Source organism: Numida meleagris, unplaced genomic scaffold (genome assembly GCF_002078875.1).
Source record: "Numida meleagris isolate 19003 breed g44 Domestic line unplaced genomic scaffold, NumMel1.0 unplaced_Scaffold625, whole genome shotgun sequence".
Taxonomy (NCBI): Eukaryota; Metazoa; Chordata; class Aves; order Galliformes; family Numididae; genus Numida; species Numida meleagris.
The window spans coordinates 1-15,591 of record NW_018364840.1 but is presented as its reverse complement, the minus strand read 5'-3'; the positions used below and the strand labels follow the sequence as shown (position 1 = coordinate 15,591).

The 15,591-nt window shown below is 51.7% G+C and overlaps 1 protein-coding gene across 1 annotated transcript; it reads left to right on the top strand.

Moving 5' to 3' along the window:
* The first annotated feature begins 11,024 nt into the window (after positions 1 to 11,024).
* On the top strand, positions 11,025 to 15,202 carry LOC110391909 (PHD finger protein 7-like). Its single transcript, XM_021383868.1, has 9 exons — positions 11,025 to 11,264; positions 11,589 to 11,680; positions 11,772 to 11,873; positions 12,126 to 12,250; positions 12,407 to 12,569; positions 12,667 to 12,773; positions 13,001 to 13,111; positions 13,263 to 13,381; positions 13,535 to 15,202. The coding sequence occupies exons 1-9, from the start codon at positions 11,219 to 11,221 to the stop codon at positions 14,113 to 14,115; spliced, it is 1,446 nt and encodes a 481-aa protein (XP_021239543.1). The 5' UTR covers positions 11,025 to 11,218; the 3' UTR covers positions 14,116 to 15,202.
* Positions 15,203 to 15,591: the final 389 nt, after the last annotated feature.

Below are 15,591 nucleotides of genomic sequence, written 5' to 3'. Positions count from 1 at the left end.
GGTAAGAGGCAATCAACCACCTGCCACTGGTCTACGGCCAGGCAAGGCCTGGCAGTGGGTGCTCAGGGCACCTTTGCCAGAGTTTCACAGCCCCACAACGATGGCAGATCGCGCTGTGGCGCTGCAACTTCCTTCTGCTGACCTTCCTGCCTCCCCTTACAGCCTCCAGCAACAGCATTGAGCTTGCTGGTCCCAGCACTGCCAGGCAGAGGGTTCTGGAGCCATCCAACGGCTCCTCGGAACACAGCGACCAGCCAAGTGAGCGTGGGACAGAGCAGAGGACAAATTGCCCACGTTCTTGTGACAATCAGGTGTCCTCTGAGCAGCGCCGGGGATGCTGGGGGAGCGGACGCCGCGGGAGCAGACGAGCAGCAGCCCCAAGGGCTCAGAGCAGCTCCCGCACATCCACCAGACGGAGGACACCAGGGTCCTCCAGGGCGTCTCTGGCAGCTACACACAGAAGGCGTCCCAGGCAGCAGGGAAGGAGCCGGACACGAAGCCGCTCCCCACTGCAAGGTCGGGCCCCACGTTCCCAGTCCCGGCCAAGAAGACGCCATGGCAGCAGGCAAAGGCCAGCCCCATGTGAGCAGAGAAGGACCCGCAGCTCAGCGAGATCTGCAACATGAAGGTCCTCCAGGGCTTCCTCAGTGCCTCAACACCGTGGACGGTCCACGCAGTGAGGGCAGGCCCTCACACAAAGGCACTCCCCACACAGACGTCCGGCTTCGAATTCCCACTGCTCACGCCAAAGAGGCAGCAGGAGCCGGTCCCAACACCACACGCCGTCCCGGGAATGAAGCTGCTCCCACATCCAATGTCAAAACCAAAGTCCCCACTGCCAGCCCCCATGTCTGCACAGGAACTGCCATGTGCCAGTCCCACCTGCTTGCACTGCTCCCAAGAGGCCAATACAATAAAGCTGGGAGATCCCCCACACACCTTTGCCAGCTTCATTCTTCCCTGCTTTTGCCGAGGTGGGCAGAGGCAGGGACCTTGACAACAGGGCTGTCTCCTCCCCTGCACCTTCACAGCCCTCACTTCACCTGGCCCAGTCCACTGTAAGAAAACACTCGAGCACAGGGTTACCCGTCAGTCAGCTAAAGGAAAACAAACCTCTGCCCGCCAGCGTGGGGAAGCAGCAACTCAGTGTGAATTCAAATAGCTTCAACCTTTATTTGGGCAACGGCCCGCCTTATATAGCATACTTGTTTACAGAATAGGTGCCCCACAAATCTCAGGAGTGTCTCAAAACAATATCATTTCCCAGGCTATTTTTCAGCACAGCACACATTGTTAACTAAAAAGCACTACAAGCACTACATTCCACACATACACAGCTTACTTCTTATCTAAGGTCATATCGTAAATCTTTGAGAAAAGTCAGCTACGTGCTACCAGGCATGCAAGGTTCCCAACTTTCCACGATGAGCTGGGTTCCCGCCACATCCCCAGTGGGGCACAGTGTCCAAATTCCTCAGGAACCCAGGCCATGCTGGCAGAGACAGCCCGGTTCTGGGCTTGGGATGCCAGCGTGTTCAGGGTGCGTGGCAGCTCCAGGGCCGCTTCCAGCTGCCTCAACCGCTTGGGCTTTCCTCCTGCGTTTGGGCAGCGCTGTCAGGTCTGAGGGCTGGTTCTGCTCTGGGGATGCCGCAAGCCCTGAGGTGCTGCAGCGCATCGAGCGTGTGCAGTCAGCGCAGGGCAGGGCAGTTCTCTGGGCTGAGCTGGGGCCTTGCCTGCCCAGCTGCCTCCTCCAGGCTGCCCGCACCCACGCATGCTGATGGAGTTGTAAGAAGTGACTGGTGAACCCTTCTCTATCATCCTTGAAATGTCACTGTACTGGTATCAGCGGGAACTGTTGCTTTTTCTTCATAGTGTCTGGTACAGCGCTTTGGCTTTGGGAGAAAAAAAGTAACAGATCAAACACCAATATCTTGCTGGGCCTGGAAAAGAGAAGGCTGCGAGGAGATCTCATTGCAGCCTTCCAGTATTTAAAAGGGCATTATAAACAGACGGGAATCAACTTTTTACAAGCATAGACAGTGACAGGAAAATGGGGAAGGGTTTCAAGCTCACAGAGGGAAGGTTTAGAGCGGATGTCAGGAGGAAGTTCTTTCCAGAGAGAGTGCTGAGGTGCTGGAATCAGCTGCCCAGAGACACTGTGGATGCTCCAGCCCTGGAGATCCTTGGAGCTGATGACAACTTGGCAGGCCTTGCAACCGCTCCAACCCCCCAACGGAGGCGGCCGTTGCTCCAACTGTCACGACAGACCCCGCAGTTGCTTCAACCCTTGTGACAGGCCCTGCCCCTGTGACAGGCCGTGGTGTTGCTCCAGCCCTTACACTGGCTGCTGTGGGTGCTCAAAGCCCTGCCATGGGCCGTGCAGTCGCTTCTGTCCCCATGACAGGCCCTGTGGTTGTGACAGGCCCTGCGGTTGTGACACGCCCCGTGGTTGCTCCAACCCCTGCGACAGGCCCTGCAGCTGCTCCAGTCCCTGTGAGAGGACTGCTGCTTCAACCAGAGAACCCATCTGTGCCACTCTCAGACGCCCGTGTACACAAGAAAAAAAAACCGACTGCGAAAGTCAGCTTGTTTTGTAAGGAAATAAACTTTTAATAACATGGGAACGGAAGAAGAGGATGAGAATGAAGCCGAGCCATCACCAGAAATCAGCGGGAAACAGTTCAGGGAGAGGCACGGACCCGCAGTCCCCTCACAGAGTGGAAGCACAGTGGCTCTGAGGCACTGTGAGCGGAGCCAGGAGTGATGTGCTCAAATCCTAAATGCACAAGAGCTTTTTGCAGGGAGCTTGATCAACCAGAGCCAGCAAACAGACTGTAGCACGGCCACTGGTGCAGGCAGGGGGAGCAGGCAAGGCAGGGTATCCCTCCCCACTCACGAGACCACCTCACCTATTGGCTTCCTCCTCGACAACAAACACAGCCCTGGCCTCCACGAGGAAGAAAGCTCTTGCCAAAAAGAACGCAGACTTTTCAGACTTGCCCTACGCTAGCACTACCTACTATTTCCCCAAATGAAACGAGGGCTGGAATCACGGAAGATACAATGTAGGACAATTCAAGTACAACTAAGCATAGGGAAGGTCTCTTCGGACAATCATACGTCAGCAAACTGCACGCAAACATACACTTGGAATATTAGATGCAGATACATCAAAATAAACCTTCTGCACTACTGAAGAGACTGTCACGCACCAGCACTTTGCAGAAACACCTCATACTGCATAGAACTAACATTCCTCGTGTGCGAAATCATATAGAAAGAGTGGTGAGGTATTGGAACAAGCTCCCCGGGAAGGTGGTGGAGTCACCGCTCATCGGGGTGTTCAAGAAATGTCTAGATGTGATACTCAGAAACAAGGTTTAGTGGGCAATATTGGACAGTTGGACTAGATGATCTTAGAGGTCTTTTCCAACTTTAAAGAAACTCAGAACTGGAGGAGGAAGAGGCAGAACTCATAGAGGAGATGATAACCGTTCAACTCCTGACCACGGGTGAGCTGAGAGACACGTGAAAAGACTTCAGCCATCATCCAGGTGAGCAGTGTGCCACCTGGATGCTCTGCAAACGGGAGAATGGGGCCAGTGGCCTGGACTTAGTGGGCAGCAAAGCCAGGCATCTGGGATCCCCTTGAAGGGAAGCAGACACTGACAAAGCAATTGGAAAAGGGATATCTGCTTTCATGTGATGCATGTGATTCTTTCTCAGCCGTTAAGTTAAAGCATCCTTTTCAAAGAAGATCTGGTATGTTAGCCAAGCAACTGGAAAGGTGTCGAGTACCTGAGGGAATTAGCTGTGCTTGGAGGTGATGCATAATACTGAAAAGAGGGACAATATGTAGAGATTGGATGCTGGGAGGAAATTCTTTAATCGGAGGGCAGCGATGCACTGGAACAGGTTCCCCACAGAAGCTGTGGAGCTGCCATCCTCTTGACTGGGAGATGAGGGCCCGTGCCCGCATCCCCCACGAGGTGGTGAGCATGATGCCACCGAGGGTGTCAGGGAGCGGCCACTGACCCATGGGGACAAGAATTGGGCCTGCTTTCGGTGCCATACTTAGAATCATAGAATCATAGAATTAGCTAGGTTGGAAAAGACCTACAAGATCATCCAGTCCAACCATCCACCTACCACCAATAACACCACTAAACCATGTCTCTCAACGCTATATCTAAACGTTTCTTGAACACCTCCGGGGCGGTGACTCAGCCACCTCCCTGGGCAGCCCATTCCAGTGCCTGACGACTTTCAGAAATGTAGAATTTCCTAATGTAGAAGGTTCCTAATGCCTAAATGTCCCCTGGCGCAACTTGAGGCCATTCCCCCTCGTCCTGTCACGAGTTATAAGAGAGAAGAGGCTGACCCCCAGCTCACTACAACCTCCCTTCAGGTAGTTGTAGAGAGCGATAAGGTCTCCCCTGAGCCTCCTCTTCTCCAGACTGAACAATCCCAGCTCTCTCAGCCGCTCCTCATAAGGCCTGTGCTCCGGACCCCTCACCAGCTTCGTTGCCCTTCTCTGAACACGCTCCAGGCCCTCTATGTCTTTCTTGCAGTGAGGGGCCCAAAACTGGACACAGTACTCGAGGCGGGGCCTCACCAGGGCTGAGTACAGAGGGACAATGACTTCCCTACTCCTACTGGCAACACTGTTTCTGATACAAGCCAGGATGCCATTGGCCTTCTTGGCCACCTGGGCACACTGCTGGCTCATGCTCGGCTGAGCATCGACTAACACCCCCAGCTCTGTTTCCTCCACACAACCATCCAGCCACTCTGCCCCAAGCCTGGAGCGTTGCCTGGGGTTGTTGCGGCCAAAGTGCAGGAGCCGGCACTTGGTCTAGTTGAACCTCATCCTGCTGGTTTCAGCCCAGAGATCCAGCCTGACCGGGTCTCTCTGTAGGGCCTCTCTACCCCCAGGCAGATCAACACTTCCTGCCAGCTTGGTGTCGCCTGCAAACTTACTGAGGGTGCTCTCAATGCCCTCATCCAGGTCATCAATAAAGACATTGAAGAGGACAGGCCCCAGCACCCACCCCTGGGGAACACTACTCACGACCGGTCGCCAGCTGGAATTAACTCCATTCACCACCACTCTCTGGGCCCGGCCCTCCAGCCAGCTCCTTACCCAGCAAAGAGTGTACCTGTCCAAGCCATGGGCTGCCAGTTTCTCCAGGAGAAAAGGAGTTTTTGGAACTTTTGGAAAACTGATGCTGCCCTCTCTGTAAGAAGCCATTTGTCTTAAGTGTTGTTAGTTCAGTGAGTCTAGAAGTCTCCGGTATGTGATGGCAAGAAAAGCCAGAGAGGTATATATATTCCTCAGTATATTTATGCATTCAGTGCTTACGAACACAACATTCCGTTGCTGTCATGGAGGTAAGAAGGGGCTAGAATATCTATGAACATCTTATATCCACCAAAACTTGAAATACAAATCAGTGTGCTGCAGAATGAAAACAAAATCCAGAGGCTTTTTCCCTTGTTTGACTTTACTCTTTCCCCATGCTTCCTTGCCAGTGCCATGAGCACTGCTCTCCCTGTGTTGGGAAAGAGCAGTGAATATAGAAAGCAGTTTGGAATCACCAAAGATCATGGTGCCAGCAGTATGGTAGACACCTGAAAATTCTGATGATGCAGGTCTGGCTCTCTCTTCTATGTCTTACACTCATCTGACTTCAGGAACTTTGGGTCACTTTCAACTGCAACTGTCAGCAGCTGGGAGAATTCACTGCAAACCAACCGAAAAATGAATGCCTGGGCCGTACTCAGCAGCAGCCCTGATGTTGAGACTGGGGAAAGGATTAAGGTAGTCTGCACTATTAAGGAACAACAGGTAAAGAACACAGACATGCCTGTTATGTACCCAAGCTTTTCTTTACAATAGCTCTTTTCTATTTTCTTTTAACTTTTCTATTCTCTTTTAACTTTGCTATATTTTGAAAAAATATACATCCTTTTCTCTGCAGTCAAATATGCCAAGCTGACATCCCTGGTGGTGAAGATGCCACCCTTCCCTTGTTACCCGGGAGAACAGAATGACAGTAGAATTTACGCAAGGGTCCTCTATCGAAACAAGCAAAACAAATCGACCAAAAAGATTTGATCTGGAATGTAAAATTCCAGTGCTTCAAACTCATGCAGGTATCAAAGGAAAAGAGAGGAGGTTCAGGCTGAGAATGAGGGATGAGGAAAGCTTTGATTAGGAAAGTTGTAATGGGAGCATAATGAAGGAATGGGAACACTGCAATGCATCAGAGAGTCTTGAGTTGAACACCGGGAAATGACTATCAAAATACGGACAGGTGAGATCATAAAATGATGAAACACGACCACTGAATCATATTCTGCTGGGGATTGTTTTACTGTGCCTCAAGTAGCAAATTTCAACTTGTCTCTGCTTGAAAATCCTTTATGCAAAGACCTTTGGGAACTCATACCTGAATTTGGCATTACAAAGTAACTTTAATCCTCAGTGACTGCAAAACACTTTCTAGACAAACCTGATTCCGCATGGGAACAGGCAGGAGGAGGAGACAAATTTTGGAATTTGTTTCCGAGGACTGAGTTATAATGGAAATATTTATGCAGCAATCAAGAAATCAGAGAGTGGCTGTACACCATGCAGATATGCCTGTGAGTACTTTAAATAGCTAAATAGCTATCCTAGGGACAGAGAGCAGGGCAGCATCCACAATATGAACACACATTGCTAGTTCCAAACTCTGCCTGAGGCACAGATTATACAGGAGCTGGGCATTCTTTTTTGTTGTTGTTGTAGGTCTCAACCCAGATGACTTCAAAAATCAGTTGATAGAAAAGAGTGGGGTCCTTAGCTGGAAGCATTGGTGTGTAGGTTCACTCTGGAGGACAAACTAGCCTAGATGGAACATGAGCTGTAGTGAGCAGGTGAAAAGTGAAAGCCTGTGGAGGGGAGATGTTTCCCCCAAGAAGGAGCCTCAGTCAGGAAGGAAGGATAATTACCTAGCTGATTTTACAAGGAAGAAGAAAGATTGCAATTTTTAAGAATAAAACCTTAACTAGATTATCGAAGTGGTCCGTGCATCACTCCTATGGTGTTGAGGGAAGAAGGCAGCAGCCCATCCTTTACTATTTCAGGCATTTGGCTCAGCTTTCCTCCCAGTGAGTGGCCAAGTACGAATGGGGATGGGAAAGAGACTTCCTGGGGCAGGAAGCAATGTTGCAGAGCAAGATTTTGTAGGATAGATTGAGCCATGTGGGAGAATCCCCTGATACTGGTGGAGTGGCCGTAGTCCTCTTCCACCTTCATCCCACTCCTTTCAAGGCTGTTTTCCAGCAATTAAAAAAAAATCCCATTTCCCTCACCAAATGAACACTGGAATGCTGAAGCAGTAGACGAGAAGTTGACAAAGTTCTTCAGAGCATTTTGCCCATTTTTTTCACAACATGTGATTCCCAGAATGAGGGGTAGCTAGAAGATAGAGTCTAAGATTATAAAGAAATATTAGATCCTGAGTTCTAAGAGGCTGTGAACAACACAACCAGCTGCAAATCCTACATTCCATGGGGCAGGGTCATGCTCAAGGAGGATGAAAACTCAGTACAGACGCACTGCTCTTTTCTGCTGTAGAAGTATTTTCCTGCTGAGAATAATGAATGGGCAGAGCCAAATTGTTGCCAGATGACCCCAATCAGCTGTTGTTTATATCAAGACCTGGGAGGCAGGTCAGTCAAGCTGCCCTGACCCTAATATTGTCTGTTGAAAAATAATCAATTTACAAGGCTGGGATGAGTGACTTGTTCGCCCTGTTTGTTGATCCAAGACATAATGGCTCAATAGCTTTAATAATTAAAGCAAAGAAGATGCAACCATTGATCCTCCCATTTAGCACCATCTCTCTAGCCTGGATATCAGAGGTTTGTATCAAGGGCATTTGCAAAGAAAGAGAGAGAAATAAAACACCTTGAGTGGCTGAACCACCAGCATCACCTCAATTTTGGACCCTGATATTGAAAGTACTTCTCCTTCAGCTTGTACATTACATCTTCTCAGAGCAATCAAGGGATGACACTTCCCTGAGAACACAAGTCCTGACTTTCAGCTAATAAGACATTGAAAAGACCATTTGTGGGTTGACCCAGATCATCTTTTCTCTCCAACAGTTCAAAAAGCAATCGGTGTAAAGGACATTAATTGAGTCAGCACCAAGAGGTAATTGAAGATTGTAATTACTCAGTTTTTATAAAGCTGGAAATGTAATAAGGATTTTAAGAAAGTAATAACTGAAGCTTTCTGCAGAGAGATCCCCTGCTGCATACACTTCAGCTAAGGGCCTATCTTTTTGGAAATACATTTTCTTGTAGTTATTACATCACTGTCTTGCAGTCTCTCCTGAGCCTTTGTAGCCGTAATGGGCTTTGCTAAATCTGAATATACTTTCTCTCTGCATTCTGACTTACTGTGTGAGGTTGACACATCTAATGCAGCAATAATTCAGAAAACAGAAAACAGAAAACATCCCCATTTATATGCTTTACCTTTTCTGAGCTCCTGGCATCCCTTTTCAAACCTGGCAGATTTCTGTCCTAATTTTTCTTTCTCCTTTGGAAGTCATGAGAGAAAAGGCTCTGATTCAATATCTCAGAGGCATATGCACCTCACATGGCAGCTCTTGGGCTCTGTGGTCTAAAGTTGATGCAGACTTTCCCAGCAGGCTCAGAGGACATTTCATCTTTCTGTGTGTTTAGTTGCTTAAATCACTAGTCTGCAACGGAAAGAACTCCAATGAAATGGCAGATTCGGCTTCACTTAAACCTGGTGAAATTTGGCAGAAGATCCCCCCCTCTGTTAACTTCTGTCCAAATTATCTACTCAGTTCTTGGGAACCGGTTTTCACTCTTTCTGGGAAACTGTACTGCCTGTGCCATCCCAGAATTTGGACTGAGAACTGTTCCTCTATTTCATTGTTAAAAGAACAAAGAAAGCAATCTGGCTCCCCTCACAGCAAGCCAATCTGTGACTTTTTGTAGGACAGGATCTCCCCTTCCACTGGTGAGGACAGGTCAGACGGACAGATGGACAAGAGGAGCATTGCTCGTTCTAGTTCCTTCTCACCTAGCATATACTGTTCTTTGAATTCCCATCGCCTGCTACGCAATGGCCTCATCTTCCTTCTGTTCTTTATGTGTCATAAACTGAATATTTACTCCCTTTTTTCCTTCTGTCTATGCAGCACCACGTACAAGTTGAGTATCACATATAAATACCTTTAAGTAGTCCAGAGCTGTCTCTTGAGCTACTGATAGAGACCGTAAATTCCTGAAGGCAAGTAGCAAACACATTCTGAATTTGTACTGTGCTTTGCACAACAATACTGGCAGAATCACGTATTGCTGTACCAAGAAGAAACGTTGATCTTGGATGAATTGTCTGCAGCTCGTGTGTATAAATATAGGGAGGTAGAGAAAAGCCAGACCATGTGCTCAAACTCATTATTTGTAATATCCTTGTCTTATGCTCAGTTGCTGGGAACGTTTGGTAGAAGAGCTGATGTCGGCACAAATGACAACCACAACATCCACCTTTTGTGAACCCTTACAGTGTGTGAACTGTTGCACTCACAGTTTTACCGCATATCTCAGCTTGCTCAGATCTGAGGCATGTGAATTTTACCAGGCTCCTAGGACTGCTGTGGAGGCCGTTGGTGCCTGGACCAAAGGGTGGAAAATAGAAAAGCACTGGGCAAACACTGAACAGTGCTTCCTTGCCTGAGTCCTGAGGATGCAGTAGAAGATATTCCTGCTTGTTGCCTTCACTCATTTCTGTACTCGTACACAGGATCCAATTCCTCTTTCACATGATGGCATCATAAGTTCTTCTACATTTGATATTGTGTCAATTTTTACATATTCCAGCTACATCTGCATTCAAATGTCTTCTGGGCGGGGAGGACACATTCATACTGGGAGGTGTGAAGAGGAAGCCAAAGACTGACAACCACATTTAGGTTATGTCTTGTGTTGGCTCTCACCCAAGTGCAGACAGCTCATTAGTAGCAGGGGGCTTCTGTCCTGCAGGGTGTAGTAGCTTGCTGGCTCAAAGCTTTATTTCATGACAGGGGTCTCCTCAGTGCCTTCTGCTTATCTAGGACCTTTCTTGCACTTTGCTGGGATGTGTCCATCTGGACTGCTTCTTAAATGGTTCTGCTTCCATCCCTTCCCTGCCACACAACCAAGCAAAGATTTCTGAAGCCCAAGGAAGAGAAAATTATATTTCAATTAATTGCTTGTGGTTCTAGATGCAGAGCTTCTCTGCACTTGCTGCATCATCTGACTCATCTCTGCATTTTCTTGTTCATCCCATTAGTTTTGATTAAAATTTGGTGGGGGATTCTAAGACCTTCTATCAACCCATTCTGATATATGCTGGCAATGTATTCGGGTCAGTTAGACATGTGCCGGATTCATATTCAAAGGCCATGACATATGTTTCCTCAACAGGGAATGGCAACAAGGAGAAACTGAATTTGCATACTGAGCAAGGTGGCACAACGGTGTATCAATATTGTTTTATAATGAGATTTGCTGGCTTTTTCAGACTTGAGAAAGTGTAAATTTATGCAAAAATGTCAACAAACGCCAATCAAAAAAAAGTTCTGTATGATGCCTGAATGCAAAAGACACAGAGGGATACAGTGAATCACATTTGTGAACATGTTAACTCCAGGAATCACATCGATTTGCATTTAGCTACACTTCCCTAAGCCAAAAGCCCCATCCTGCTGCTCTGTGAGTACCTTTTGCGGGTTTAGAAGCAGTAGTTTTAGCTTTAGGAGACCTATTTCTCTCATACATATCATATTCATAGAATCATAGAACGGTTTGGTTTGGAAGGGACGTTTATGATCATCTAGTTCCAACCCCCAGCCCACATTTTTGGAAACTGTGAGCTTAAAGTGGACGAACTGAAATCTACAAGACATCAAAATGAATATGAGAGTGTAAAGAATAAACAACTGTGTACCCTCGTACTTGGGAGCCAAGGGCCCGCGCCCACAGCCGCCATGAGGCGGTGACCGTGATGTCACAGTGGGTGGCAGGGAGCGGCCATTGTGACGCGTGAGGCTTGGAACAGAGCAAAGGCTGCCGGGCTCAGGCCCAGTCAGTGCGGCCTGGTGAGGCGCAGAGAGAGCAGGGACTCTCGCAGTGCTCGCCATTGACGCAGATGATGTGCGACAGGAAGCGGAAGGCCTCCGACTCGGAGGAGCCAGGTGAGAGCCACGTATCCCTGTGCACAGCTCCCACCAACAGGCAGAGCGGTGCTGGGGGTCTGCCTGTGGCTGAGAGCTGAGAGGGGAGGCAGGGGCAGGCAGGGGCTCCACAAAGGCATGGGGCAGGGCCCCACTGCTCCTTGGCAAGGGGCCCAGCTTGGGCTGTGGCTGCCCTCTGGCACCGTTGGGCCTGCAACGGCCCCTTCCTCTACGCTGCCTCCAGCCAGCACGGCAGGCACAGAGCAGGAGCCTGGGGACAGCCCTCAGGGACAGCTGGCCCCACAAGGTGCTCACCGCTGCTCACATTTGCTCTCTCCTCTGCAGCGTGCGTGCTGTGCGGCCAGGAAGATGTTGACCCGGACATCTGCGGACGCACATTTGAGCTGTATGGGTTATTGGTCCATGAGTTCTGCTTGGTGAGTTCCCTCAAGTGATCCTGACTGCTTGCTGCCGGGGTGCTCTCTTCCTTCCTGTCCTCATGAGATCCTGCTCTTTTCTCTCCCTCAGATTTTTGCCGACATTGACTTTGAAGACAGACCTACTCTGGAAGGAAATGTGGGCCTCCCCTTTTTTACCATCACACGCATGGCCAAGCAGGCAAACCACAAGGTGAGATCCTGAACTGAGCAGGCACATGAGAGGTTCACACCAGCCCAGTGTGGACCCAAAGAAAGCAATCGCAGCCCTTCCAACCGGCTCCAGGACAAAGTCCTGCCTGCCACAGGAGATGAGCCTTGTACACCAGGTGGCTCGGAAGAGTGTGACCCAGCAGTGCCCGCATCCTGTGCCCTGCCCAGAGCTGTGGGGCCGGCCGTGAAGGCCCTGAGCCTGCCGCTGATGGGGCTGTTCTGCTCTTTCCAGCAATGCTGTGTTTGTGGCGAGAGGGGAGCTGCCATCACGTGCGCAGAGAGCGGCTGTGAACGAAGCTTCCATCTGCCCTGCGCTGCGGATGGGGAGTGCCTCACACAGTTCTTTGGAGAGCACAGGTAAGGGCTGTGAGCAGCAGCCAAGCCAGGGAGGAACCCGCAGCGACACCCGCCAGCAGCCTGCCAGAGCCAGAGCCGGGGCCTGGGGCTCCTTCCTGCTGCTCTGCCCTCCTCGCAGCACTTCTCACCGTGCCCATCCCTTCCATCTTCCCCCAGGTCCTTCTGCTGGGAGCACCGCCCTCGACAGGCAGCAGGGACGGCGCCAGCAGAAGACAGCACCTGTGTCATCTGCCAGGAGATGGTGGGGGACAGATTGTCCTACCACACCCTGGTGTGCCCAGCGTGCACACAGGCCTGGTTCCACCGGGTCTGCATCCAGGTAGGAGCCCTCCCCTCACGCTGCAGGCACGCTTGGTGCTCAGCAGCACCAGGGCCCGCTCACGCTCACGCTCACCCTGCTTGTGCTTCTCCTGCAGCGACAGGCCTTGAATACGGGCACTAGGCACTTCCAGTGCCCAGGTTGCCGAGACAAAACTCTCTTCTGTACTGAAATGTCCACGATGGGGATCCAAATCCCAGCCAGGTTGGTGTCCTTCTTCCATACCGCGCATGATGAGATGAGAAGGCGCGAGTGCTGGGCCTGCCCAGGGACTGTCTCGGCAGGCCTGGCCCTTTGCTGTCTCAGGAGCATGTTCCTCAGCTTCTTGGGGAAGCTGGAAATGGAGTTGGGGAGGATGAGGTGGGGTAACCTTGGATCTTATGCTGGGGACACTGGGGGCTCATCACTTTCCCTCCCTTCTCTTGTAAAAGACCATCACGGGAGAGCAATGATGCAGACGCATCGCTTCTATGGAGGCTCAGGTGCTGCAGTGCCATCCAGTGCTTTCACCCTGAGGGCAGAGAGCAGACAGAAGAAGAGGGGTGAGTTACCGCAGCAGCTCTGCGGGGCTCCGCGGGGGATCTCAGCCTCACCACAGGCTGGGGGAGCAAGGACTGAGCAGCAGAGATGTGCTGGGCACTCCCTGGCTTGGCTCTCTTGATGCTCACAGCCACAACCCCTTTGCTTCCCCAGGCCCTGGCAGCTGATCCGGTGCAGCTCCTGTGCTGCAGAGAGCACCCACAGACAATGCTCCTACTCGAGCATCAGAGGGAACATGTGGGACTGCGACATCTGTGCTGGCCTGGGGACCGGTAAGAGGCAATGAACTGCATATCGCAGGTCTGGGGCCAGGCAAGGCCTGGCAGCAAGCGCACAGGGCAGCTTTGCCAGAGTTTCTCTGCCCCAGCCTGTCCCTACCCGAGGCTACAGGTTCCTTCTGCTGATGTTCCCGCCTCCCCTTACAGCCACCAGCAGCATCTTGCTGCTCTCCCGGTGCAGCACTGCCAGCCAGGAGGGCCTGGGGCCATCACACAGTTCCCAGCTGCCCAAACTCAGCAGCGAGACGAGTGAGCCGGAGACTGAAGACAAGACAATCCGCTCACAATTTCCTGACCTGCAAGATACATCAAAGCAGCGTCAAGCACAGCGTGGGAGCGGACATACACCAGTCCCAAGCGCTGAAAGGAGCTCCCACCCATCCACCAGACGGGGCACGTCACAGTCCTCCAGAGAGGCCACAGCGGCTGCACGCCTTAGAAGGCGCCCCAGGCAGCGGGGAACAAGCCGCATACGAAGCCGCTCCCCGCTGCAAGGTCGGGCCCTGAGTTCCCAGAGCCGGACCAGAAGACCTGGAGGCAGCAGGCCAACACCAGCTGCAGCTGCTCACAGCAGGACCCCCAGCACAACCAGACGGGTGACACGGAGCTCGCTGAGGGCTTCCCTGCATTCAGACTCTGGGGGATGGCCTAGGCAGCCAGGGGAGGCCCGCACACGAAGCCATTGCTCAGTGGCACGTCGAGCCACAAATGTCCACAGCCGGCCCTGAGGAGGCTGCAGGAGCCGGTTCCAACAGTGGCGGCTATCCCCACTGCCATGAAGGCACTGCTGGGTCCAAGACGGAAGCCAACATCCCCCCACCTACACCTCCACTCAGCCCCAGAAAAGATGGCACGGAAGCAGCTGCGTGCCAGCACCACGTGCTGGCTCTCGTCCCAAGTGGCCACCACAATAAACCCGGCCATCCCCCCCACATTTCTTTGTCAGCTGCTTCTTCTTTGCTTGTCCTGAGGTGGGCAGACTTAGGCGCTGGGATCACAGGGTTTTCTCCTCCTCAGCACCTTCCCAGGGGCTGACACAGCAGCAGGCTGTGCAAAGGCTGCTCAGCAGCCGCAGAATTGTGCACAGCGGAACTTGACGAGGTCCAACAAGGCTAAGTGCAGGGCCCTCCACCCGGGGAGGAGTAAGGGCACGCTTCTGTAAAGTTAGGAGCTGACCTGCTGGAGAGGAGCTCTGTGGAGAAGGACCTGGGTTCCCTGGCACACAGTGGGGGTGACCGGGAGGCAGCAGCGTGCCCTTGTGGCCAAGAAGGCCAATGACCACCTGGGCTGCATTCAAAGGAGCGTGGCCAGCAGGGCAAAAGAAGTTCTCCTCTCCCCCTACTCTGCCCCGGTGAGGCCACACCTGGAGTCCTGTGTCCAGTTCTGAGCTCCTCAGCTCAAGAAAGACAGGGAAGTGCTGGAGAGTCCAGCAATGGACTCCAATGAGGGGCCTGCCTGGAGGAGCATCTTCCTCAGGAGGAAAGGCTGATACACCTACTGCTGTTTAGCCTGGAGCAGTCTGAGAGGGGATCTTACCAATGCTTGTCAGTGCTTAAATGGTGGCTGTCAAGAGGATGAGGCCAGACTTTATTCATTGCTGCCCAGCAACAGCACCAAGGGGCCATAGGCACAAACTCTTCCGAAGGAACGCGATGAAAAAACTTCCTTACTGTGAGGGTGACAGAACACTGGGAGAAGCTGTGCAGAGAGGTTGTGGACTCTCCTTTCCTGGAGATATTCAAAACAGGCCCGGATGCTTTTTTAGTGCAGACTGCTACAGCCCCCAACATTGGGGTTGCTGGAGCACGTCCAGAGGAGGGCCACAAAGATGTTTGGAGGGCTGGAGCACCTCCCCTGCGAGGACAGGCTGAGTGAGCTGGGGCTCTTGAGCCTGGACAAGAGAAGGCTCCGAGGAGACTCATGGCGGCCTTTGAGTACCTGAAGGGGGCCTACAGGAAAGCTGGGGAGGGACTTAAGTGGGTTCCACTCAAGGATCGGTCCGGTAAAGGGCATCTAGTGGTTGGGGTCTACTCCAGGCCACGTGATCAGGGGGAACCTGTTGACGAGGCCTTCTTGCTTCAACTGCAAGAAACGTCGCGCTCGCAGGCTCTTGTCCTGGCAGGGGATTTCAACCACCCGGATGTATATCTGCTGGGATAGCGGCACGGCGGGCGGCAGACAACCCAGGAGATTCCTGGAGTCTG